Below are 27,638 nucleotides of genomic sequence, written 5' to 3' on the forward strand. Positions count from 1 at the left end.
AACCCAAAGATTTTAAGATTTACTTTCATGTTTCATAATATACATATCACTGCATTGTGTACAATAAACCTACTAAATAATATTTTATTATTTAGCATGGTTGAATTGGATGAACTCATATGTCTTTTACAATTAAATTAAAAATTACCCCAGTTGAAACCAACACAGCACATCATGTTTACACACCTTTATTATTCTTCGTATATTTTCCTGTCTTACTATAAATATCACAGAATGACAGAATTAGCTGAGTTGGAAGGGACGCACGGGGATCAAGTTGTACCACTGGCCCTGCACAGCTCCATCCCCAAGAATCACACCATGTGCCCAGGAGTACTGCCCAAACTCTTCTTGAGCCCTGTCAGGCTGGTGCTGTGACCACTTCCCAGGGGAGCCTGTTCCACTGCCCAATCGCCCTCTGAGCAAAAAACCTTTTTCCTAATATTCTACCTAAACCTCCCCTGACACACCCTCAGGCCATTCCCTTGGCTCCTGTCACCACAGAGATCAGTGTCTGCCCTTCTTCTTGCCTCATGAGGATGCTGTAACTGCAGTGATGTCTCCCCTCAGTCTCCTCCAGGCTGAGCAAACCAAGCGACCTCAGCCACTCCTCACACAGATTCCCCTCAAGGCCCTCCACCACCTTTGTTGCCCTCCTTTGGACACTCTGTAATAGTTTAATGTCTTTCTTGTATTGTGGTGCCCAAAACTGGCCCCAGGACTCAAGGTGAATATGTCATGCTGTGTCAGTGCTTGCTTATGCATAAGCCTGGATTGATGCTTCCACGTGGAGGAAGATTGTATTGCAGCTACACGCCTCTTTTCTGAAAGAAACAGTTTTATGCCTTCCATTTGCTTTTGACAGCTAATGAGTCAAAGGAGAATTGCTCAAATCTGCTTGACTTATGCTAAAAAATAGCCTTGAAAAGAACTGAGTATACACAGATCACTTCTCTGCCTAAACACCTTCCACTTTTTCAGGGAAAATGCAGAAATGGTTAACACATTCACTAACAAAGCTACAGCCTATTTTCAGTGTCAGACAGCCAGCAACCAGAACTGATCTTGTGGACATATACTATGAAATGCAGGCAGCAATTATTTCTTTCAGAAGGATCCAAGGATTACAAGTGCTATCCTGCTTTTCATCCTCTAAAAAACATTGGTTGTGCTCACCTGCTGGGATTTCTCTTACCTCACTTTCTCTTCAACACCTACTTGGAGAAGGATACACAACCTATGGGTTTCTCTGTCAAGAACATACAGCCAATTCACCATTTGACTCTCCCAGATGTAAGCATTGCTGTCTGTAAAATGTTGCAGTGCTTAGCAGAAATTAGTTACTGTGCAAAGAGCAGCAAATTTCTCCTGACCCTACAGAAGATTGGACAATGATCCAGACAGTAAAGTATTTCAAAGAAGCAGCTGGAGCATAACCTGTTTCTTCCATCACAAACATCAGTGCCCTATTCATAAGAATTGACCACAGATTAAGCTTTGATAAGCCAAAGGAGAAAACACACATAACAAAACATTTTCCATCAGGACACACATTTAGGAATAGTATTTGCAGCCAAAGTTGATTGCCTGTTGACAAAATTACAAAACACATCTGGATTTTCCAAAATTAAGCACATAATCTACTAAGTATAGAGATGCAGTGCTGTGATAGATGAATAATGGCAACAAAGGTGCTCAAAGGTACCTGAAACTGATCACGGCTTGGTATCTCAAAAAAATTAACAGAAAAGAACTAATGGCCTTTGCAGGGCCTTAATAAAGGGTCCTTTATTTGGAGGGGAAAAGAGGTGATTTTCCCTTTTTCCATAACATCAGAATCTGGTTGTAAATAAAGTAGGCATGGGAGTGGTGGGGCTTCCTGTGCAGCTGCAGAGGTGCCTGTGATCAAAGTGTCTGAGTCCAGCTGTGATGCACTCGTATGGCTCCATGGACCTGCCCCTAAGTTGACAGTGCTGTGTGATAGATCACCACTGGAACTTTCTGTCATGACCATTAAATGCCATTTATATGGCTCAGTGTATTTCTTCTTATTAATGAAGTTAAATCTCTCTACCTAAAAGTCAATCTTTTGCTAAATTGCTGTCCAGGCAAGTTCCTTTTCTATTTGCCCAGGAGAGGGACTGCTACTGCTTGGTTGGCTGTTCTCACAGTAGTCAATGCCAACACTACCCATTTTCTTCCACTTTCCTCGTCATACTAATGCTGCTGAGTCTTTTTATGGACATTTCGAAAGCTATAGCAGCATTGCAACATGACACAGTATCATCGAAGAAATTAAAAAACACATGGTAGTACAAACAGAAGGACCTTCCTTAATCCAAAGTATAAATATTTTCTGAGGAAAGCATCAATGTTTAAACAGAGAGAGTGCCCCAGTGACTGAGACACCACACAAATCAGCTTTGCAAGCCCCATGTCAGATGCAAATTGATGTTAAATATCTGGTGGCAAAGAATGAGAAAGATGACAAACTCTTTTATTCGAGAACTTGAGCTGTGAGTAATTACATGCCTGAGATACATTTTTAGAATATAACTGGCTGTGTTCAGCTGGCATCTTGCTGATCTCCCTTTCTTGTTGAATGCCCATAAGGTACATTTATTATTATTACTACTTTTACTGAGACATTTCAAGTTGTCTATTCATTTAGTTTTATAATATTCTTTTGATGGTACAAGGTTCAAAAACATCTTTAAAACACCTTGTCCTATCATAATGATAATTTTACCTCCAAAAGCTGACATGGCAAGGAAAAGAAAAAAAAGGAGAAAGAGTGAGTTTACAAAGGGTGTTAACTGTAACATAAAGACACTTCTCCACATAGGGACCCCCACAGACTCTAATTTGTACCAGTGCAAAGCATTTTTGTGATTTGTTTTGGCCACTACAGTCACAGAGATTCCAAGAAGCCTTCAAAAATAAAGATTTTTGACAGCTCTCTGTTTATCAGGAGGCAATCAGGAATTATGAACTTAACAGAAGAGGAGAGCTGGCAAAAAGCACCATTATTTCCTTCTACTGCAACACCTAGAACACCACAGGCATTCTTAAAAAGCAAGGCAATATTTCAGAGGGAGGGGAAAAAAAAGGTGCAACATTAAATACCCACCTTCTTAATAATAATTTGCATTTCATCTTGCCAAAAAATGACTTGATTTGTCTCTTTCATGTGATTAGGGGAATTATCAAAATAATGCCACTTACTTGTGGCATACTTGAGTTACTTCACCTGATGATATACTTCAGATACTCATGTTTATTCAGAAGGAAGATCCTAGAGAGAAGCAAGTGCCGGTTATATTTTAAAGGGAGAAATACAGAAGACTTTGAAAGATATTCCAGACCCGGTTGTTTACGTGATCTAAAGAAACACAGTGCAGCCCACCAGCCCATTTTCCCCAGCAGGAGAAGCGGCCCCGGGCGCCGCTGAGTTCGGGATTCGCAGCTCCTGCTGCGCTCTCTGCTGCCTCGTCCCTTTCCCCACCTGCTGGTCGCGTTGGAAAGCAGCACAGCACCAACGCACTGTGGAACAGGAAAATATCCAGCTCCAGTGACTCTGTCCCCACACCCAGCTACTTCCACGGGCCACTAATAACACTGTTCTGTTTCGGTTTTTTCTATTGTTAAAATTGAGATTAGAATCCCTGATGGGATATCCAAGTTAAAAAAAAAAAAAGGCGCAAAATATCTGAAGCTTTTCAGAGAAGAGATGACTTCTTTCACTTGAAAGCATTCCCCATCTGCTTCAGTTCCAGATACAAGAAGGATACAAGGCTTCTGGGCTGAATTTTGTATGTTCCCAGCACTGTCAGATCCCAGCTAGCAGGTGATATGTTCACTGTGGGATTTAAAGTCACAGAAATAATCTGCCAAAATAAACATGAAACAAAAAGAAAAGAAAACAAAAATCCAAACAAATAAAGAAACAAAACCAAAAACAAACCTAAATTATTATGTCTATACTGTTCCACAGCACAACAGAGACAAGGACAGCAATGTCTCTGTACCAGATATATTTTCTCACAATGCACCAAAGGCCAGTGAAGATAGACCATGCTGGTGGAAACTAAAAGCACTGCTCCTAGGAAGACTACACAGTCAAAGGAAAGAAAAAAGCATGATGTACTGACAAAAGACAGACATCTTGGAAAATCTCTGCTCTCTCAGTATTTTGTACCTGAGAAAACGGCAAGCAATTTTCCCTTCCTCTCCCAGCTCCCCTTTTGTTCTACTGAATTAAAACCTTCTAACACGAAACAAAAAGGCAAAGCAAAGCAAAAAGGCTCTAATTTCACAACAGTTGTATCTCTGTGTACACCCAACTCATCATATAAATTAACAGCAAGGGCACTTCCCTAATTACTTATTCAGGACAGGCTTTCGAGGAGAAGACTGGATCTTGTGTGCAGTGTCTGGCCAGCTGTCAGACAAGAAGACTGACTGGCAGCTCAAAGGAGGGTGTTCTCACAGCATGACAGGTGCATCCAGCTTCAGCAGCCAAGGATGCTCCCTGGGCATCTATCCACAGCCCTCATACCTGAAAAAGGCTGGATACACAGATCTGAGCCAAGCACAGGAGGGCTCACAGGGAAATTAAGGTAGGTGGTTAATGCACTGATCTCTGAGCAAAAATTTGCTGTGATGCTCCTGCCACAAAGGGAACTGAAGCTAAACTCACCTATTTAGAGCTGCTAAAACCTGTTACAATAGAACTGCAGAGGGAAGAGAGGAGCTGTGCTGCAATTGCTAAACAGTTTTCATCTAGCAGTGTTGTAACAGCACCCAGTTAGACGTGTCCTACAGCAGTGTCTCTGAGATGGTAAATGAGCACTGATACACACGCTCAGGTTTGAATGACAGTGTTCTCTGAAACCTGCTCCCAGCACACAAAGCCCCCCACAAAACCACTGCCATGTGAACACAGCACTGCTGCACAGGCTCCCACAAGGGAAATGTGCCAATGCCTCACAGAAAAACTGTAAGATGCTACTCACTGGTCCAGCACAACACAAGATTAAAATTACAGAAAAAAGTTACTAAGGAAGAAATGTCGAGGTGAGAGCAATGACACAGAAAGTTAGTGCAGGTAGGATCTAGGGGTAAGAGTGAATAAGCCATGTGATAACTCTGTAAGATCTCAAGGAATCTGAAGAAGAAAGGAAGGAAATAATTGAATACAAAACAGGAAAAATGAAAGATGGCACTGGAAACACTTTTCAAGACGGTTCCATACACCCTAACTTCAAGCAGCAGGGTGCAGTCCATTGCATGAAGATGAAACAAGATCAAAATCTATTGGCAGGATAGGACCAAAGAACTGACTGAAAAGTTGCATATTCTTCTTTCTTCCTTTGTGTTTTTCTTCCTTTGCATTTCTCTTCTGATCTTGAAAGAAGCAGCGCTTGTTAGATCACAATGACCCTGATAATTGCAGCAGCATCTTGCTCATGGATCATGTACCAGGTTATCCAATATGCAGAGTAGTACAGGTACCTGGCCTACTACTGCCAGGAGCTGTTGTGGGCTCTGAGCCTGGCCAGTACCTCTGGTTTGCAATGTTGTGTTGGGTATCAGATCCTGAGTTCAGCTCTAATTAGTGCCGTGTTACAGACAGTACAGAGTTTGCAGATTTCAGAAAAGGAAAAAGTACCCTGAGGTGAATTACCTACTAAGGGGCATGCTGGATGTTGTTCAATGAAGGTTATTGGACTAAGGGAAAGAATAGAATAAGCCAGGGAAGCTGGAACTCCCATGAAGCAGGACAGCACAGAAAGGGAACACAGCTGATCATTACTGCTGTAAGAATCAGAAAAACGTTTTGCTTATTGAGATGGCAAGAGTTGAGAAAATAGAGGAAATTGCATGAACTTGAACGTAATCAAAGGATGATGTTGCCTGAGTTAGCCTTTGTTTGGCTAAGTACAGAGCAAGATGAATTCCTCAAGATGCTTATTTATTGTGGTAAACATACTGGTACGTTTGTTGAGGAGGAGGCCTCTGTAAAATTAAGTTCATGCTGTCTCCAGATGGAGATTGTTTCCAAATGGTGCAAAGATGGGAAAAACAGACTTTTAGTTATTTTCCAGTTGTTGGTGTCTACTCTGATAATTCACCTTTGGGTATGATGTGTTTACTTGAAAAGAGAGATTTCCTGAGTTTGCCTGTGGAGCCTTTTAGGTGGGCTTGGAGGAAGTCTGAGTCAAGAAGCTGGAAGAAGATTGGTTTAGAGGGTCTTTTTCCTTCTTTACATTAAAAGGGGAATGAAATATGTGCTTGACTCATTGAACTTGCAACTATACACATGATAAGACTAGTGAATTAGTTTTAAAACTACTTTTTTAGTGTTTGTGCAATGCTATGATAGCTGGAAGAACCCCTGTTGCTGCAGCACACTGCCTTATCTGTATAGGCTTTGTTTCTGAACTCGCCCACATTCAGCTCTGTCGCAGATGTGAGAGGGCTGCTCCCCTCCACGTGTGGCATCCCTGCAGCCAGCCAGCCTGTCAGCAAATCTCCTGGAATTACAGAAACTTCCCTGTTGTTTGCAAAAGTGGTAAGAGAACCACAGATTTTTACATCCAAATGCCAACCTTATATAATTCCACATTTGTATGTGGAAAGTAACTGTTGAAGGCATAAAATGGCTCTGTTTTATGTCAGTTCTCTATCTTGTTGCTTCCTCTGTGATCCACAACCTTAAAATGGCATTAATCCAGTTTTGACAACGGATGAAATACTGTGTGGAGTAAGAATCAGCTCAACTCGATGGAAAAAAAGCTCTTGATCCACAAGCACAGATTGTTCATGTGGTGCTGTCATTATACTCTTTAGTTTTTTCACTAAATAAAAAGGTTTTAATCACTACCCATTAGTTAATTCAGCTTTATTTGAAATCTATTTTATAGAGGCTAAATACTTGCTGTGTAGATATCTCAGACAAGTGAGAGTATAAAGAGAAGTTAAATGTCAGATTGCAATCAAAAATTCTGTGATTTAGAGATTTTGTCTTTCCATCTGTACATTAGGTGCAGTTTCATTAAGGCTGAAGAAATATTCTAAATTCAATAATAAAAAAATATGTGATAGCCTTTGCCCTTAAACAGTAAAGGACAATGTTTATTTGCTCATCCCTAAACTGATAGCAAATTCCAAAACTATGTTGTTACTTATGGAATAAATCTGTATAGCCTCAGAACAGTTGATTTTTTAATACCTCTCAAACCAGAAGATTTTCTCTGTGTGTATTATTTAGATTGTCTGTTTACAATATTACTGTCAGTACTTCAATTATTAGCCCAGAGGTAGAGCAATTTCTAGAGGAAGTCTTACAGCTTGCTGACTGTAAATACAGGTTTCTAGCTATGCTTTGTAATAAAATCAGTCTGCCTCTTACAGGTTTGGGGGCTTGTTCGATCAGATTTAAAATTTTAAATGCTAGCTTGAAGAGATTGTATTTGTTGAAACTTTTTGAGGTTTGCACACGCTCAACTCTCAAGCCTGGTAATGTACATCCCTCTTAACTCTATCTTTGGCGATCTTACCATATTTTTATAAGCTGGAATCTATCTTTATTTGTATAAACTAGGCAAGAGTGAGTAATCAGTAGCCTTCCTTAGGACACAGTAATGCTAGATATTTGAGAATCAACAGACATGAAATATAAAATCTGCAACAATCCTACCAAGTGACAGCTAAAACAAATAATGAGGCAGGTATCCATTAAAATGTCTAAGCATTTGGTATCAACTGATGTCAGACAATATGGTTTTTTTTTGCTGATTACTTCTGTTTATATCACTGGAAGTGTATTTGCATACAAAAATTGTGGTTAATTGGGAATTCACACAGAATGTAATGCTGATACATTACCACAAGGAATAGTTTTCACAATCAAGATTTTCTGCTGTTGTGTTGTGCTGGACCAGTGAGTAGCATCTTACAGTTTTTCTGTGAGGCATTGGCACATTTCCCTTGTGGGAGCCTGTGCAGCAGTGCTGTGTTCACATGGCAGTGGTTTTGTGGGGGGCTTTGTGTGCTGGGAGCAGGTTTCAGAGAACACTGTCATTCAAACCTGAGCGTGTGTATCAGTGCTCATTTACCATCTCAGAGACACTGCTGTAGGACACGTCTAACTGGGTGCTGTTACAACACTGCTAGATGAAAACTGCTTAGCAATTGCAGCACAGCTCCTCTCTTCCCTCTGCAGTTCTATTGTAACAGGTTTTAGCAGCTCTAAATAGGTGAGTTTAGCTTCAGTTCCCTTTGTGGCAGGAGCATCACAGCAAATTTTTGCTCAGAGATCAGTGCATTAACCACCTGTCTTAATTTCCCTGTGAGCCCTCCTGTGCTTGGCTCAGAGCTGTGTATCCAGCCTTTTTCAGGTATGAGGGCTGTGGATAGATGCCCAGGGAGCATCCTTCAGTACGTTTTGTAATCAAAGTTGTCTCAGTAGATCAGAGCAGAGTTTCCACACTATCAATGTACAAACTGAGCTAGAACACAAAGATTTTCCTTGTCACAAAGCTTGTACAGCACACATTGAACTTTACAAGTACTTAACACGTATGAACTATGACACCAGTTCAAGGACTGTCACTGACTAATAATTAGGTTCACTGGTAAGTTGATAGAATCATAGAATTGGTTAGACTGGGGAAGATCTTTATCGAGTCATCAAGTCCAACCATTTACCCAGCATGGTCAAGTTCACCACCCTGTCCCTAATGCCACACCCATGTATCTTTTAAACACCTCCAGGCACTGTGGAGAGATTCCACCCTTTCCCTGGGCAGCCTGTTGCAATATTTGACAAGTCTTTTGGTGAAGATGTTTTTCCTAATATCGAAACTAAACCTCTCCTGACGCAACTTGAAGCCATTTTCTTTTAACCTGTCACTTGTTACTTAGGAGAAGAGACTGACACCCACCTGGCTACAACCTCCTTTCAGGTTGCAGAGAGTCAGAGCCCTCTGAACTTCCTCTTCACCAGGCTAAAAAGCCCCAGTTCCAAGTTGTTCGTCACAGGACATGCTCTCTAGACCCTTCATCACATTCATTATTCTTCTTAGTATGTGCATTTAAAAGTTAAACCTTGTGAAGAAAATAAGAGTCTACCAAAAAAAAGTCATAACTTGTTCAAGGTGCTAAACGTTCCTTTGTTATGATACACAGAAACCCCATCACCCCAATATTATAAAACACATTTTCTACTTCTACTCCTTACTTTGAAAATCAGAAAAGGAAAGGCCAGTTTGGATAAGGCTGTGAGGAATCGGATCCAGTAAAAGGTGTGCCTGCCCATAGCAGGGGAGTTGGAACTAGATGATCTTTAAGGTTGCTTCCAACGCAACTCATTCTATGAATCTAATGCAGCGTGGCCCACAAACCCTTAAAAACCGACACCTACATCTGAAGGCTTCCACAGAAATTTCCCAGAAAGTTTTTCTTGCAAACCAATTGCTTTGAATCAATAAAAAAAAAAGCAAGGAAAGGACTAGGAAGGGTATTATATGGTATTACTGCATAGTAACATAGAAAGGAAGTTATCAAGCCAGGAAAGAGTAAAATCTCTCTCATTTCTGACTTCCAAGAGCCACTGGGAGCTGTAAGAAGCCATAGATCCTCCTGCTGAGAAACACATTCAGTGCAGGTAGCAAGGTAAGCAGCTGCATTGTGAGCTGCAGGTTGAGCTCTGGGTAGTGGGAGCCCCAGGCAAGAGGCTGAGGAAAGCCACTCTGTGCATAGGAAAGGGCCTGAGGACCTGTGGCACCACCAGACTCTCAGGGATGAGGCAGGAGCTGAGGACGCCCTGACTCTGTGTGCTGGGCCTGTGAGGGTATAAAAGCCCAGGAGTTCCTTTGTACAAGGTCCCTCCTAAGAGGCAGCAGCTTGAGCTGTTATTTTGTTGTCACACCAAGTTTAAATTATTTGAAGGATTGAGACATGTGAGAGACTGTGCTATGGGAATCCTGGAGCCATGGAATAAAGGAACCCTGCCTGACTGCATGAGTGTGGGGGTGTAGGGAGTCAAGCAGGGCAACCGTGGGCTCACTGGAGCTGACTGCTTTCACAGGGCTTCAGTCCATGCTCAGGTGCTGCACGTGTGGCCGCCAGAGTGGCACCTGGATGGTCAGACAGAGAAGTTTCCTTAGTATTTCTTCAAAATGTGGAACAAAACAGGCTAATTTTCAGGGTTTGAAAATGGTGCATCATGTACTTTTGATCTGATTAAGGATCATGAGGAGTTTTCTAGGAAATTAAGTTTTTAAACTTTTCTACTTATACAAATGCATGCTGGACAAGGCATGACAAATCCAAAAATATATATGTACTTTACTGTATCTATTCCCTGCTAATAAAAAAATAAAGAATTAGAAATACAGGAGAACTTGTAAGCCAACTGCAAAATAAGATGCACAGAAATGAGAAAAATCCCTCCATACTGTACAGATGTTCACGCACTAGGCAGTCCCAAATTCAATCACAGATTTTGCTATGTACATAAGCCCAAACACAAGTTGCAACATTTTATTACTGTATATGTTTTTTCTTTTTAATTATCTGAGACTGCCTTAGCTCCTCAGTCCCATGGGCATATGGACAAGCTTCAGAAGGTAAAGAACAACCATCAGGATGATGAATGAAAAACCAACAGAGGCGTGTTTTAAATGCTTCAGCTGAAAGGCGCCGTTTCACTTCAGGTTTAGTTTTACTTGGTTTCTCTTTTCTCCAGTCACGAATATGAACTCTTCCATTTAGAACTAAGATTTAAAAACAAACAAAAATGCAGCTGTTAGTAGGCAGACATGGCAATTATACTGGAAAAAACTGCAGTGACATTCTGTGTATAAAAAACATTCTATGAATGAATCACTCAGGCAAAACCAGATGAGCCATTTGTACAGAAACAGAAACAAGTACACAACCAACCAAGACAATGCAGACACAGTAAAAAAAAGAGACTTGAATGATTTCCCTGAGAGACGTTTTGCTGGGATGCTAAATAGTTTGGGGCTCCTTTGCATCATCTTTGTAGAAGTTTGTTTGTTCATTTTAAACATAGCAGTTGGGAGCATTTTGGCTAAAATCACCTGAACTTAGATTGCAAGTTTTAACAAAAGAAGTTTCAACTTCAAGAACTGTAATTCTTCCTATGTTTGTAGTTTTATGATTCCACATTTCAAATGTGATTACCAGCAAGTGTCTTCCACTACTTTCACAGTTCACTGACCCAAAAAAAGCTTTGCACCAAGGAGATGACAAGTCTAATCCTTCATGTGAATCAACACTGAATTATCATTGATTAATAAGGATTCAGCACTTTTGAGCTTTTAAAATTAATTTGCTGTGTTAGGATCATAAACTGCACATACACACACTTGTGAATCTCTGTCAATTCCTTAAACAAGTAAACAAAATAGATGAAAGAAAGTTAGCCAGAGATCAAGAAAAAAACAGATGACAAACAACAGTAAAAATGAAGAGGGAAGAATCTGCCACTTTTAAGTAGTCAGGCTCTATTTTCATATTCTGCTTCAATCACACCTTCTGTATCAGACACTTGTAGCTTGGGATAGTTAACCAACACCATTCCGCATTTGATAATTGCTATTCAAAAAGTAACAGGTCCAGTGAAAGCTGAATATCACACAGTCTGCACTGGATGAATTAATGTCTCCAGGTTTCCTTGTGATACACAGACAGATGTGAACTCATACTAAGCCAGTCAAGAAGCAATTTCAGCTGACTTTTAAAATCCCTTGCAAAAGACGAAGAAAAATTAGCAGCTGTTTATGCTCAAGAATATTTTTTCCCTAGAAAAATCACTTTTGTATTGGACAAGATACCTGATCTAAAGAAACCACCACTGATCAGTTATTCTAAGAGCCACTTTTTGTTTGGTGTGTGTGTGTACATCCATCCATTTCCATGTTTTAAAAGAAAAATGACTCAGTAAAGTTGACAAAAGAGCTGTAGCCACGTTCTTCTCTGTCCTCCTGGGTAGGAGCAATGTCCCTGGAGACCTTCAAAAGTTTCCTTTTATGGTGACATGCTACTAAGGGAAGAATCACATGGTCTCTCCCCAAGCCCTGGGGAGTGTCCCTGTGAGGTAAATTACTGAGACAGATTAAGTCAGACCCTTCTTTATAGGTAATGTGTACATGGCCTCCAAGCCAATTTAAAACACTCATTCTGTTTACAGTGTAACATGTTGCAAAACCTGTCACCTATTCCTAATGATAGGGAGCCAAATTCAGACACATAAACTCCATGCAACCAACTCCTTTTAATGGATGGTAATTCAGGAGGATTTTATAAGCCAAGTGTACAGAAATCTTCAGTGGATGCTAAACTTGCTTAAGATGACCACTGGCAACAAACAGGTTGCATACTCAGGATTACTTGCCATGGATTAGTTGATCTGTGTTTTACAGGAGACACAGAACTGTTAGGACATAACACACTTTGAAATTTGAAGCACCTTTAATACTGATAAAATCTTGAAGACCTCATATTATTTCAAAGCTATATTTTAGTTTTGCAAAACCTCATACTGACAAAAAAAGTCCCAAACCAATTACAAAAAGCACGCTGTCACCACACATTACAACAGGGGGAATAAAAAAAACTAACCCAAAAAACTGCAATCAACAAACCCAGCCAGCCATGGAACCCTGCTACTGAGTTCCTTCTGCCATGCTACCACAAGCAACATAAACACATCAAGCCTCACAATTATAGGTTCTTAAGGAGGCTAATTTTGTTTCACGTCAGCATTTACACTTTGGGGCTTGGTACAGTCACACTAAGCCTCAGTTAAATGCTTTAGTAAAATTGCTCTGTATTTGACAGCCTCAAAGCTAGGAAGACACAAAAATAAAAGGCCAAAGAATAGCTCCAAATTAGCCACTTAAACTCAAGGTTTGTCTTTTCAGGTACAGTCTGTGTAGAACATTTTGCTGATAGACACCTTACCTATCTCATTCATAAGAGCTTTACTAATATTATCTTGGAACAATGGACACATACAGAATATTCAGCTTTCCACAAAGATTAAAAAAGCAGTTAAAAAAAACCCACCACCATAGTAATTTTTCAGTTAGGTTTAACTGAAGAGGAGATAAAATAAATGATTAAGAGAAAAAAAAAATCAAAACTCAAAATTCCTTTACCTTCAAATACTTGATGATTGTTCTTGAGTAGTGTCTGCAGGCCTCCATATTCACTTTTCAGCTTTTTTAAAGTCTCTTTATTCAAGTGTTCTGCCACTTCTTTCAATGAAAGGCTTTCTGCAATAAAAATGGTAGAATTATTAAAAACTTAAATATAGAAAACCTTAACACAATTCAGCTTATATATAAGGTAATGATAATGATTATGAGCACAATGGCAGAATTAACTACCAGTACTGCAGCAACTTTTTTATCACAATATGATGTATGGTATATATTTTATATGTACATTGTCTAAAACAGCAGCTTTCATTTTACAGGACTCAGGTCAGAATTTCCACAATAAGACACAATTTTTATTTGCTCTGCTTTTTTTACAGTAGCATGTAGCCTTCATTGCAATAAGCACTGTCTACAAGTATGTAGTTAGAAGACTCAGTCAGTAACAATATGACAAACTACAGTGAGTAAGAAATAAAAACAGACAGAAGAAAATGGAAAGATGGTAGTAGTGAGAACTGACTTGCTTATACAATTAACAGCTGCTTAACACTGTTTTTGTTGCTAAAACTAAAAATTCCTAATCATGTTGTAACCTAATGGCACTTCAAAGCACTTCTTACAAACTCTTACAGAATTATAACTGATTATTATGTTAATATTCTAAATCAGAGTATTCTCCCCAAACAGAGTAGAGTTGTGGGTTTAGTAGGGTTTGGTTTAATAAAAATGGATTCTGTAATAGTATTTAAGTGTAAACCAGGAAAAAAACTCACAGAAATCTTAAAATATTCTTCTATTTGCAATAAAACATGGTGGAGAAAAAAGCAACTTTGATTATGACTGTATTGTTCTCAGCATTTCCTAAAAATCTATTCACAAACATATAAATTTGCTGGAAAAGACATGTTCTACCAGCTAAAGAGAGTGTAAAGGAAAGATAACATCACCTCCTTGATTCCAGGTATTCATATTTTCACCCTGCTTATCAGAACATGATTTCTGGGGGTCAGCATTCAACAGCAAGTTTGCTACATTGAGAACCACTTCATCCACAAAATCCCGAGGGAGGGAAGCACAATTTCTGACTTGTTCTACTTTTTCTCTGGGTTGAAATCCAGGCATCCAAACTGTACCAGCTGTCTCAGTCTCATCTTCAGGAGGTTCTGAGCCTGCTTCTTTGCAGAGACCATCACAGTGATCTTTATGGTTAAATCCAACCCTTCTGTCACATGTGGCCACAGCACAGGCCCGACGACTGTTAATAAACTGTGTTATCTGCTTGTCAATCAGAGCATGCTCTGCAGCTGGATAGCTCCTGCTTTTCCCAATAAAGCTGACCTATTTTAGTACAAACAGGGAAATCACTATCAGAGTCCTGTACTCACAGCCAGCCCCACAACCTCCACATGTACATGCAGGCTTCTCAATACCTAAAATAAAATCCAATACCAACTCAACCCTCAGTAACACCTGAGGGGTTTTTAATCCCAGTCTTTGAATATTGGTCCCCCAGAAGAAATCCACTAAACAAATCACAATTCACCATGCTATACAATCACACAGCAAAAATTTTTTTCCTGACCCTCCACTTCCTACTCTAAGAACATTTCACTTTGAATTTCACTGGACAAGAAAAGCAGCAAAACTAAGTACAAAAAAGTAAGACATGCAGTTAGAAAAATTAAGGCAAAATATAAGGTTTTTCAAGTTTTCCATCATACAGAGTGACACAAGAAAATAATGAAATGTTTCATTTTTTTCCTGTTTTAGGACTGTACATATGACATTAAGAGTAGAACTCCCAAGAAAACAATAAGTATTTTTAATCTCTTTTCAGAGCTTACTGTACCCAATTGAAAAAAAAGACAAAAGCCCTACAGAGGCCAAAATTACCCTTTTTGTTGATGGAATTCTAAGGCAATCTTCTTCCACATGAAAGCCACATACAAATCCCACTTGGGCAACAAAATCAAGATATTCTCTGTACTGAGTTTTCTTGCTTTGCCTTCGGCTGTATTTTCCATGGAAATCAAAGAAGCAGCATGGCAGAACGAAGTAGCAACATGAATAGGAAGACCTATATGAAGGATAACAAACTGCTGAACAGTAAGTTATTTCAGAAAACACAAAAATTTAACAGACAACCTGTCAGATAAAAGCAACAATGGAATTTTTTGTTAATCAACAGAGCTTCATGCAATAATATTTATAACTTGCTCTTTCAGTTGAACTATTATTTTAGTCTAAAATACCATTTCACAAAGTATTTGATGTAGCAACCTACTTTGCCAACTTACTTTGCAGAAGTAAACTCTATATTACTGTTGCTGGGTGTAAAGAGCACAACAGCTCAAGGCAAGGCAGAACCATAAGCTTGTATTTACAAGAAAAAAAAAAGCACAACAAAAACCCAAATAAAAGTGTCATGTACAAGGAATAAAAAGTAGTTTTGGTTTTTGAATTTCAAAGCAAAATGCTGCACTGAATTCTATGAGGAAGTAAGTACTGCATCTGCACTTCTCCATAGAAAGAGAAACACTTTGTAAAAATAATCAACTTACATCAGAAGTAGCCAGTCGTACAAGAACAACAGGTGTAGAACCAAAGCTAACAGTTTTTACCAAGCCCACATAGGTAATTATGGAGGGGTTGTTTGGTTTTATTTTTCTGCCTGTTTGTCTTTTTAATTCCTTCCATCCCACTCCCCTCCCTCTGCAAAAATACCTGGCTGCAATTACAGGTATCCATGGTGTCAACTCATCCGAATGGTTTCCTATAAGCCAGTCAGTGTCTGGAAAGAGATGACTGTCACCTGGAATGATAGTAGCTTCCTAAAAAAACAGAACAACACAGTAAGTGAATCCTATCACAGGTTTCTTTAAAGCATTTTATTTAAAGCACTAAGCAATAATATAAAGTAATACCAGCTGACAAACACAAGGTGAATGAGCACCACAGACACCGTTTTCCTCAGTTAGCAATTTTTTATAGCTACAGAGAAGTAATTAAGCAATAAACACCCAAAAAACATGGGTCAGAAAATAAGTGGAATAACTACCCTGATCAAAATATCTAGCATTTAAATATATATAAACAAATATCATACACTAGATTATGATTTCTTGACAATCTCCTCCTGTCACTTGTATAGCTGAACTCAGTTTTTCAGAAAGGCACTTAATTTGCTCTCTCGAAGCCTGTAGGACTCACACAGCAATTAATCAGAACACAGCTTCATTGTTATTTTCTCCTCCTTCACAGATGCTGCCCAAATCAAATCCTAGTATACAGAACACCACTCTGCACATGCTATCATTCACACATCATAAAACAATAACAAACAAAAGAAAGCCCAAATAAAACCAACAGGATGAATTCTTCATACAGGCTAAATTGAAATGTTCTACAGTGCCCATAATCTTTGTGCCTCACAAATACATTTTTTCACTTTGAACTACGTTCACCAGAGAAAGTACTGAAAGATGTTGACACTAAGGTATTAGACACTCTTCCCTGAAAATGTGTATGAATATTAAAAGAATTACTGGGCAAATTTTAAAAAAAAATTTAGATTTTAATTTCCACAGACCTTTAGGAAAACTCCTGAAAATGATGCCCACAATCTCTTTTTATAGAGAAAATATATGTTTCAAGAGCTTAAAATTCACACGTACATGCAAAGCAGTATCTGTACAGGAATTAAAGAATAAAATAAAGCAAAACTACTTATTAGGGAATTTAGACTATCTTGGTTACTTTCCAAATGCCTCTTAAGGATCAAATGGCGATTGTTCACTTTAAACTGTTCACTTGAAATACTACAGCTCATTTTGAAATTTGTATAAACATTTCTAGATAATGAATGTGACAAGATCTTTTTCGGCAGATTACTGGATGTGAAATTACCAAGCCTTTGTAAGTGTTTTCTTAAGGTTGATTAAACACATTACTCATACTTTACATTCATCTTGATCATTCAATTTAGGCATAGCATGAATTATCAGTGCCATGCTGCCCTTTTTGACAGTCACCCTTTATCAGATTTGCATTCACCATGTCTGACAGCAGTCTGCATACACAGAGTGTCACCTTTAACATCCACTTATGTTGTTAGTACTGTACTGAACCACACAGGTAGCAACATCCACCCTGCAACTCATGCTATAAGTAAAGATCAAAACAAAATTAACTTCAGGAGTAACAACAGGCTGTGAGCAGGTGCTCTTTCCTTCTGTGGCTCCTATGGCTACAGGAGCCTTACAAAATAATTTCACTCTTCTTGCTCACTGTCTAACTCTCTACCAGCATAAATCAACACTTTCCCTGGCATATATTTTTATTGTTTTTTTCTGAGCAAAAAAAGGAACATGAAAAGGAGCTCAAAGATAAAGAGACAATGCTGTTCAGCATGATCAGATGTGACTTAATACAGTACAACAGCTTGATGTCATCAGCTGTTTTTGAAGCTTTTCTGTAAGATCTGCTTGCAGCAAAGGAATGTGGCAGTTTTGGCAACCTGTACCCAAAATGGCAGGATGGCAAAGAGAAGGCCACACACCACTGAAATCTGTAACCTCCCATCTGTGAAAACTGATGCTCTTTCCTAATTTAATGTGTTAGCATCCAAAGATATGTTGAATGAACTTTAAACAACACTACTAGAGAATAATCACAGGTGCGAAATCATTTTACTATATTGGGAGCTGACAATTTTTGACAGAACAGAGTAAGAAATTTTTGACTGGCAGAACAAGAAACCAGGAACACCTCATCTCCAAAGGGCAACTGCTCATCGGCACAATGCTTTAATGAGTATCAGATTAAGTATCTGATTAAGTATCATTTGCCTGGAAGCAAAGTGAATGTTCCTGTGCTCAAATTGTTCGTAAAAATGCTAACATGAAACTTGAAATATAATCCCTTTTGCAGAGTCATTTTCCTGTTCATTTTTGAAGGCAATTATTGCAATTATTTAGGTTCACTCCTTTGAGATTCAACAAACAATTCTGCCCCCAAAACAAAACATAGCACTAGGAGGTCAAAATCACTTTCAAGAAAATATCCAAAATTATGAATGGCTTTGTTATCTTTTATGAACTAGTGATGCAAACACAGCTGCATAATAGTGATCCTCCACTAAAAAGAAAGCTTGTTACATGGTGTGCATATCCGTACATGCAGTAGAAATCATGCCAGTGGTTCTCGGCTGAGAAATAAGCAAGTTGTAAATATGCAAGGGTACAATACAATATTTTTCTCAAAATTCCCTTTACAACTTACTTTATCCCCAAGAAATACGAGTAGCATCACACCAGACCCATGGGTCCCTTTAGACAATTGTCTATACCCAGTATGCTTCCTTACATTTGCATCAATACAACCTGAAACAATGAACAAATGAATAAATGGACATATCAGTAAGACTGACATACATTTCCATAATACCTCTAAATGCGTCTCTGGTCCATACATGTCCCATATTTTTCTTCTCCTCACATCAATTCCTCTGCCTGAATGCTGAAATATTTGAACAACAGAAAGATTCAATTTAGCCAAAATTACTTTTAGCAGAAATTTCAAATAGGCTCAGTAAATGTACATATTAACTTTGATTATTTCATTCATGCTAAATTTTAGACATGTAAAAAAATCCAGCTTTGCTCTTTTAGGCAGAAGCTGAATATTTTTACTCCCTTTCTTCCCTTCGAAATATGAAGGCAATTACTAGGAAACCTTAAAAATTTATCTGGTTCAAAATTTTACCTGGGCACAGCTACTGAGACTGCTCTTGAAAATCTGTATCTCTACAAATGTAGAAGCAGAAGTGTTGGTTTTTGGTTTGTTTTTAACAGATCAAAACCTTTCACAAGGTGAGTACTACTGCAGCACCCAAAGGGCTCAAAGAAGAATGCTACTCTCTAAGCAGTCCTTAGTCCTTAACCACCTTTTAGCTACTGAAGCCCAAATACATTTTCCCTGTTTAAATTAAAGGGAAGAAGAGATAGACTGAAAACTAAAGAAGGAAATGAAGAATGTGTAGTATTTGAAATTCAAGAACCTTGTGCAGAACTAAGGGAATTGATTACTAAAAAAGTCTTACAAAACTCTTATACATTATTTTTTTTATAGTCAATATTTGTCAGCACTGAATGAATGAATGACTGAAAAATCCACACAGAAAACAGCAGCTTATACTACAAAAAAGTTTTCTGGCCACACAAGAATAGACACCTTGTGCTAGGAGAACTTGGAACATTCTCCTACTCCCCCAATGACATCCCTTTATCTAGTAAGAGATATTCACTTCCTCTAAAAATTTTCCCATGTTCTCCCAAAAGTGGAAAATACAATTTTCTGAAACAGACAGACCCAACTTACATGGGTTTTGTTTAGTCTCACTTTTCTTTTGCTGCTATTTCAGAAACTATGCCTCAAGAAACTGAATTATGCTGCTGCCACATTGTTACTCTCAAAAGTACAGTATGCTGTCATGCATTTTAAATTAAGAAATCTCAGGATTGCTTTCAAAGATATAGAAAAACATTTTCAGGACATCACAAGTAGAACTGAGTTTGGATAAAAGTAAGTTCATGAACACATCTAGTGAGAGAGAATCAATGGAATAAAAGTTCCACATTCCTTTTTGCATAACTAAAATACTCCATTACTTTTTCTTCTTAGTTTCTCACCTCAGAAAAAACAGCCCTGAATTTTAATGAAATACACCAATAAAGATAAATATATGAATGGTTTCCAATCCTCTGGTAGGATTTTCTGTGAATAACTAAAGTGATAAAATCCTGTTTTAGCAACATGAATTAATTTATTTTGGCTATTTGCATACCAGATAAAAGGAAAATATAGCAAGAATACTGAAACTAGTTTTTAATAATTTTTTTTGAAACATTCTATTTACCCCTTCATTGTTTAGAATATGAACCAGCAAACCATTTCCACATCCAAGATCTACAAATGACTGTTTCTTGGTCAACCCTTTTTCTTTTCTCTCTTCTTCCCAAAGAATCTAAGACAAGAAAACAGAACATATTAGACTTCAGCTCTCAAGTTTCCCTGTAAGAAACTTAAAGGTTATTGGAGATGATGGGATAAAGCTGGAAATATAGACTTGACAAAAAACATTCACTGCACTCACAGGTAAAATAACTTTTTGTTTAAAAAAACAAAGCACTGTTTATGGCGTGGAACAAGAATTATTTTGTAAAATATCAGTAGTTTCTAAGTGCTAAGCACATCCTCCTCTCCATTTTGAGTCATTGGGAGTTGAAATTAATTGGGGCTTTACAACTCAGGGCTAGAATGAGCATAAAAGTAAAAGAAGTTGCTAAAACAATGCATGCAAGAAAAGAACAGTGGAAAGCAAGGGAAATATCAAGTCAATTTCATCAGTGCCTCTACAGTTAACACCACAGATGCATTTAGATCCACTCTTAAAGAAAGCATTGATGGCAGAGCAGAAAAAAAACCCTAAAATATTCTTTGTAATTACTTCCTGCTATACTGGCACATGTAACATCCCTTCTACTGAACAAAGCAACAGTGTTACCTAGCAAGTTAACTGAGCCAAATTCTATACCAGCTAAGGGACCCCAAAGCTCTTACCCAAATTCTAGTCCCTGATCTGTACGTGTAGTAGGTACTTTTACACAGATATCTAATCCATAATTAGTAAGTGGCTGTTTCTCCTCAGAGCATGGATTAACGCTTACCACTTTCCAACTCTTTTTCCTTAAATGAGAACTTAGAGACCACACATTCATAATTCTGCACTCTGATTTTTCACTATGACTACCCAAAAATCCTGAAGAATATTTAACTGTGAAAATTAGTATTTGTAACATTGTCACCTTTGAATAGCAGTTTTGCTAGAGGGAAAGAAGCTGAAGATAAATACAGTGTGCTAATCTCATGGATTATGTTTTTAGATGTACCAATCACTGGACTTTGGCTCTAGGCAGTATCCCAGAAGTCCCTAATTACCTCCTTCACAGATCCTACCTATCTGCCAATTCCTGCAGAGTTTTTCACAACACAAACCCAACAGCTATGTCCTTGGCCGTGCCCCTGGGTGATCTCAATATGACTGCAGAATACAATGAGGTCATACGTAGATGCCATAAACCAATAATAACACTGTACCTACCTTTTCTTAATCACCTGTGCAATGTACTTCTAAACAGTGAGTTATATACACCATCATATAGATACCTGAACATTTTGCTGCAGGTTAGGTTATTAATATTATGCTTTAGGTTTTCATTTACATAAACTGCATATTAAACAACTTTAATACTTTCTGAAAACTACTGCTATATTAGCCAAAACAAAATCACTGTAAGCCAACATTCACCTGTATAAAAATGCTATCACTCCAGAATTTTCTTGTGGCTACAACTAAATTTGTAATTCTGAACACTGAATTTTAAGTTGGTGGTAAAAATGATAAAGATGAGTCTATTACATAGCTCATTCCACAAGCCACTATCTAAGATTATAAGGGGTTAAACACTTAATTATCAAAATAACTTAGTCCTCAATGATTATTGTAAATTGGCTAACTTACTCACAAATACTGATTCAAGTAAGATGCTACAAGTTTAGTTCAATGTAGAACTATTACCACACCCTGGATGGCAAACTAAAATATTTATGTGCCTGCCTTTTAAAAACATGAAGTTTCTAAGAACTGCAGGTGGCAGAATTTTCACAGAATGTTAAGTGTGTAGAAAACTTGAGAAAGTTTTCTTGAGAAAACTGCACCAAGCATTTTTCTGCACTAGCACTAGCATCTGCAGTTGATATTATTACACTTGAAGATGGGATTTGAGATGAAATTTTATAAAGAAAAGGCATGGCAGTGAAAAACCATAAGTTTTTATTTGTTTGTAGTATAAAATGAACCAGTAATAGAAAAATTTATAACACAATGAATCCTAATCTCCAACTGATCCATCTTATCATTTCTACATTAGTGCTTTTGGCTTTCTCACTTAGAGAAATAAATAAATCTTGTGTATGTAGATGATAAATTTCCTGTGGCAGAAGACTGCAAATCTTCACCATATCTTCATGAAGAAGTTTTTGTTTACCTCTAAAATGATCATCTTTAGAGGTTCTGTTATTAGGAAATATAATCTTACACCATATTATTAGATAAAGCAGTTCCCTACCAGCAAGTAAGTGGCAATGGCAACATCTTCATAAACAAATTTCTCAGGATCTGTCACTTCAGGCCACACCTTCAGGAAAAAAAATATAGAACGAAAAAACAGATAAAATTAATTTTCTGCATCATCTGAAATAACCTCAAAAATGCTTAGACACAGCAATTTAGATACTTACTCACTTCAGCAGGTCTCTGGACTTCACAGATTTTGCATTTTAACCTCTCTAAAATATACCCAGAGAATATAAGGACCATTTGATTCAACCAAACAATAAAGCTTCCAAGAACATTTTGGCTCCACTTGCAGGTCACAAGTAAGCAGCTGCATGTTTTACTTATTTACAAGTGTTACTATGTAAATGAAGCATTGAAACAAGGACTAAAAAGCTCAACACCAGCAGTTTTACTGGAGAACTAAAGACTGAATCACTGCCTTATCCAAAACTCTAATCCTCCTCTCATATGTATCTTCCTGTTAGTACAGAAGTAGTAACAGTAAAACCTTTCAGCATTTTCACTGTGTTTTACAGAAGCATTTCCTATTTATTTTTTTGTTTGCAGCTAGAGCCAAATTTGCAAGAATACAGACATTACTTCATACAGCACCCTGATGCTCTTCAGGATATGAAAAAAAATTACAACACTGCTCCTCTAACTCAAACACATATTACTACAGTATCCAAAGGTTTTGAAGAACGAGGAGTTTTATTTTTGCCTTCTAAAATGTGGATGTCTACTTATTCCACCAACCTGTTACTTCCTTTTTATCACAAGTGATACATCTTGGAAAATGTCTAACAGCTCCAAGTACTAAACTGTTCTATTCTCCTACATACCAGCAAAAAAACCCCCAAAACATGAAGCCAAAAAGATTATAATTTGACTGTTTCTTTTATTTAAAAAAAATAGAATTTATTGAAATGAGCAGCCTCATCACACAAAGCAAATTTTAAAAAATTGAAGGATAATATTACTGCACTTACTACTAAACTTACCTTTACCATTTCTTTGTACTTTTCTTTGAGGTCCTGATAAACCTTGCTGTACTTTGCTACGGAAATGAGTGAGAGTGTACTTTTAAACTCACTGGGCTTTTGCTCCACGGACCATTTAGCCAGTTTGGACAAAAGTTCATTTCCAAGCCATGCTAGCTTGGGGTACACAATCCCATCTGAAAACCAATCTTCTGGAAATGGAGCTACAACAGATACAGACCTTAAAAGCAAGCAAACAAACAAATAACACAGTATAAATATTATTTCAGTATTTCAGCTATCTCAAGGACAGAGAAAACAAGGATTAAGTGGAGAAAATCAGCAGACCAGCGTTAGAAAACCAGACTGGAGAATAAGCAAATATGTAGAGAAACAAAAGGAAAATAAACTAGTGAAGTTACTGGGTAATAGAACAGTTTTCCCTGAATTTTGTCAGCTCATTATCTCTCAATTCAAACATTGTACATTAGAGTCCATGCTTCATTTAACACAATAAATGAGGACTCCTGTATGATGAGCAACCTGATTTCACAAGACAGCCAAACACTAAACAACGAAAGTCAACTTATGAAATTCCTGAAAATTAACAGGAAAATTTAGGAGAAAAATTTATCCACTGTCATAACTCATTATTTCATAATCTCTAAAGATTTTATTAGAGCTACATCCCCAGATGCTCAGGACAAAACTGAATGGTCTACATTTCAGTGACTGAAGCTCCGTGGGTGTACAGCAACTCCAGTCTGACCCTCACCCTTACTAACACCCACAGAATTTTTCTCACAGGCAATGCTACATCCTCATGACCAGAAGAGGCATATTTTTTTCTAGACCACACACAGATACAGTCAATGTTTATGCTCAAAGGTGAAACAGGCTTGTTTTACGTTATTCTGGGTATTGTAGATGTTTCTTTTCAGAAAAGACTATGCACTCATGTCACATCAGTACTGTAATTTACTAATCAAGCAAAAAATCATAAACTGCCTACATACCAATACTAAACCACTGCGTGAATCTTGCAATAACTTACTGTTTGCTTCCTCTCTCACTCCCACACTTACCATTCCTCATCTTTTATGTGTTTAAGTTGAATTTGATAAATATTGCACTTTTTAACGAGGTATTTTCCTTTACTGTCTTCCTCCAAAGGCAGAAAGGTCACAGTTCTATTGTAAACATCTGAAAAAACATGCAAATAGAGGTTTATTATTCCATGGTGCAACCTACCCTGGTTAGCACCAAAATGAACTTCTGCCTGCAAACCAGTGAGTCGAGATCTAAGACAACAGAGAAAGAACCACAATGCCAGGAATAGATCTGTTTCTTGGTGCTCCTGACATCTGAAACTACCGGATGATTTGAATTTTCCAAATTCAGCATTATGTTGCATTATGTTTCCAAAATACCTAGGGCTCATCAGGAGCATTCATTTTCATCAAACCTTACTATTTTAATAAAGTAAAATCTAAACAATAAGATTTTTCTAGTATACGACTGCAGGCTTTCCATACCCCACAGCAAATCCAGAGTCCTGAAAAGAAGGAGTGTATGCATTATTACTTCCTCTAAAAATTAAAAAATCTTTTTTTATTGTTTACCCAGGACAGTTTCTTCAGTGTAACTTATTAAATTCTCAGTTTTGAAAATGTTTTTTTAATTACCATCAAAACAAACATTCTTGCAACTAAAAATACTATCCTGGCTACATAATCAATTTTCAATGGACTCCAAAATTTTCTGAGTTAGGCAAGAAAGAATTAATCAGCAACAGAGCAAATGTGAAGTCTTACTATTTTGCCCATCCTTAGCAATTCCACCTCTAACATTTTTTAATTGCAAACAAATCAATTTTTAAAAATCCCCTAGGCTCCTAGACTTTTTCTTAGAGACACACTCTATAGATGCAGCTCAGGAGCATCTTTTCTTAGAATCAAAAGAAAAAAAAATCAAAACTGCAACATGTAAATTTTTTTCAAGGCATCAGGTAAGAATCATAGGCCTCAAGAACATCCCAAGTGTGCCCCATAAATGACTATCAGTCTTTCTGAATTGTAAGTCGAGCTGTTTCTGGAATTCCGACTCTTTCCAAAACATTAGTACTGGAATTTAATCAGTATCAACGTTTTTTCCAAAATTTATCTTAAAAACAGTGTCAACTTCTGCCCTATATAAGTTTCTTTATATTGGCAGGATTTATTGCAGCATATTATCTTCATAGAGTGTAAAAAAAACACCCCAAAGCAAAACAAAAACAAAACAAAGAGAAAGAAAAAAAGTTGAGTTTCTTTCTTAAGCAATACCAAACATTAAGAAAGTCGATACAAGCACTTCCACTTGGCCATGCGGGTGCCACAGCTGCCTACTCTTTCTTCAGTAATTCGGTCTGCACTACGAGCAGTTTGTCCGTGGGCAGCTTTCTTCGTGACAGGAGTTCCTGAGTGTCCCAGGCCTTTGGCCTCTATATAACTGCTGAAACGTCACTCCTTCCTAGAGCAGCACCGAAAGCTAAAAATAAACCCTAAGCACACGATCGGGACAAAAGTCCCTCCTCCTTCCCACAGACAGGAGAGAAAAAAGCGGCGTTTCTCTCATCTGCGAGACAATCTCAGAGCGGACGGGCCCCGCACGCTGCGCCCCGGGCCCGATCCCGGTCCCCGCCGCCCTCAGCGCGGTCCCGCTCACCTTGCACCGCCAGCTCCCGGGCCGGGGGCGCGGCGGGGCGGCCCCGGGGCAGCAGCGACCTCAGCACGGCGCGGAGCTCGCCGGGCCCGGCCCAGGCCGCGAGGGCGCCCGGCAGGTCCCGCACCTGGTCCCGCACCTCCCTCCAGAGCCGGCCCAGCTCCGCGGCCCCCGCCGCCCGCCCCTCCTGCGCGCAGCCGCCCCCGCCTACTCCCACGGCGGCGAAGCATGGAGATATCTCCCCGCCCTCGCCGAGCAGCACCGTCCCCTCCGCCTGGACGGCGGCGCCGCTCAGCCTCCTGTTGGCCACCTGCGGCTTCTCCAGCCACACGCGCACGGCCGCCCAGAAGCCGCGGGGCAGCGCGGAGCCGCCGGGGTCCCGCACGGCCGCCGTCCCCACCGGCCCCATCCGCGGCCGCAGCGCTGCGCGGGGAGGCGGGGCCCGTCGCAGGCTGCTCCCGTCAGTTCCCGAGGCGGTGACGGCGGCGGCCGCAGGTACGTACCGGGTGCCCTTGCTCCGGCCTGCGGCTCCGAGGCTCCGAGTGCCGCAAGAGACCGCTGCGGTGCCGTCCTGCGGCTGAAAACGCGGGGAGCGGCCAGCTCTCAGCAGGGCGTGAGGCAGCAGGGTCATCACCGCGTGGGCAGCTCTGTCTGGGGAGGGTCTGTGCCGCTGTGACAGCGGGTGCAGAGGAGCTGCGTGGAAACGACTCTTGAGAGCCAGCTCCGGAGCCGGACAGCTGACTGACACCGGACAGTCAGCCCGGCCCGGGGAGACATCTCGGTACGCCTTTTGCAGTAAATAGCAGTACGTTCCGTAGTCTGTTTCTGCCCTGTCGGAGCTGCAGCGGGGCTCGGCCGTGCGGTGAACACGCACAGAAGCGGTTCGTGCTCTGCCTTTGCCCTGCTCTGGGCGACTGCCGACTGCAGATTGCTCGGAAATGCAGAGCCGCTAGAAAATAAAATTAAATAAAATACTGCTTATGTCGTCTCTTAGCCATAAAGATACAGTATCACTGTTCTTGAGAACTGCCAAGTGTCTGAGCTGTGTCACTGTTCGGTAAAACAGCTGAGGATAGTACCCTGCAAACTGACCCTCGTGATCTATGACCTCTTTTTTGGAGCCCAGGGATGAATTTGAATTACTAGCAGGAGCACTTTCCACGGAAAAGATTTCCAAGTCAGCATTTCACAGTGAAGCTGCAACAGTTCTTTGCAGATTGAAAGCAATGTGGTTTTTAGTTCCACCTTCACACACGTTTCAAACTTCCAAAGCAAGGCTGAAATTAAAACTGAAGCTATTCTTTAGGGCAGCCCGTTGTTGCTTTCCTATTGTAACCACCTGTTTTTATTTCTTAATTATTGTTTTGAAACTGTTGACTTGGAGCCAAATTATATTAAAACATTGGATGAAGTCAGAATTTGTGTTTTAAATGTACTTGAAAAATGAAAATTATTTTAAATACAGAATGCTTTTTTAATGAACTCTTAGGTTTTCTCATTTACGTAATATACTGATTTGCAATGTAAATAAAGTTAGAGGCAATAGCTGCAATAGTATGATGTAATTTTTTTCTCTTTTTT

General features: G+C 39.1%; 1 protein-coding gene across 1 annotated transcript; it reads right to left on the reverse strand.

The window, feature by feature from the left end:
• Positions 1-10,551: 10,551 nt before the first annotated feature.
• Positions 10,552-26,466, reverse strand: TRMT44 (tRNA methyltransferase 44 homolog). The gene is made up of 11 exons (XM_062493354.1): positions 26,061-26,466; positions 24,440-24,557; positions 23,376-23,595; positions 22,385-22,453; positions 20,113-20,220; positions 18,642-18,713; positions 15,921-16,027; positions 15,090-15,273; positions 14,144-14,534; positions 13,194-13,310; positions 10,552-10,781 (listed from the first exon to the last, which is right to left on the reverse strand). The coding sequence occupies exons 1-11, from the start codon at positions 26,464-26,466 to the stop codon at positions 10,552-10,554; spliced, it is 2,022 nt and encodes a 673-aa protein (XP_062349338.1).
• Between the last annotated feature and the right edge of the window lie 1,172 nt (positions 26,467-27,638).

The sequence above is a fragment of the Cinclus cinclus genome, chromosome 5, assembly GCF_963662255.1.
Source record: "Cinclus cinclus chromosome 5, bCinCin1.1, whole genome shotgun sequence".
Taxonomy (NCBI): Eukaryota; Metazoa; Chordata; class Aves; order Passeriformes; family Cinclidae; genus Cinclus; species Cinclus cinclus.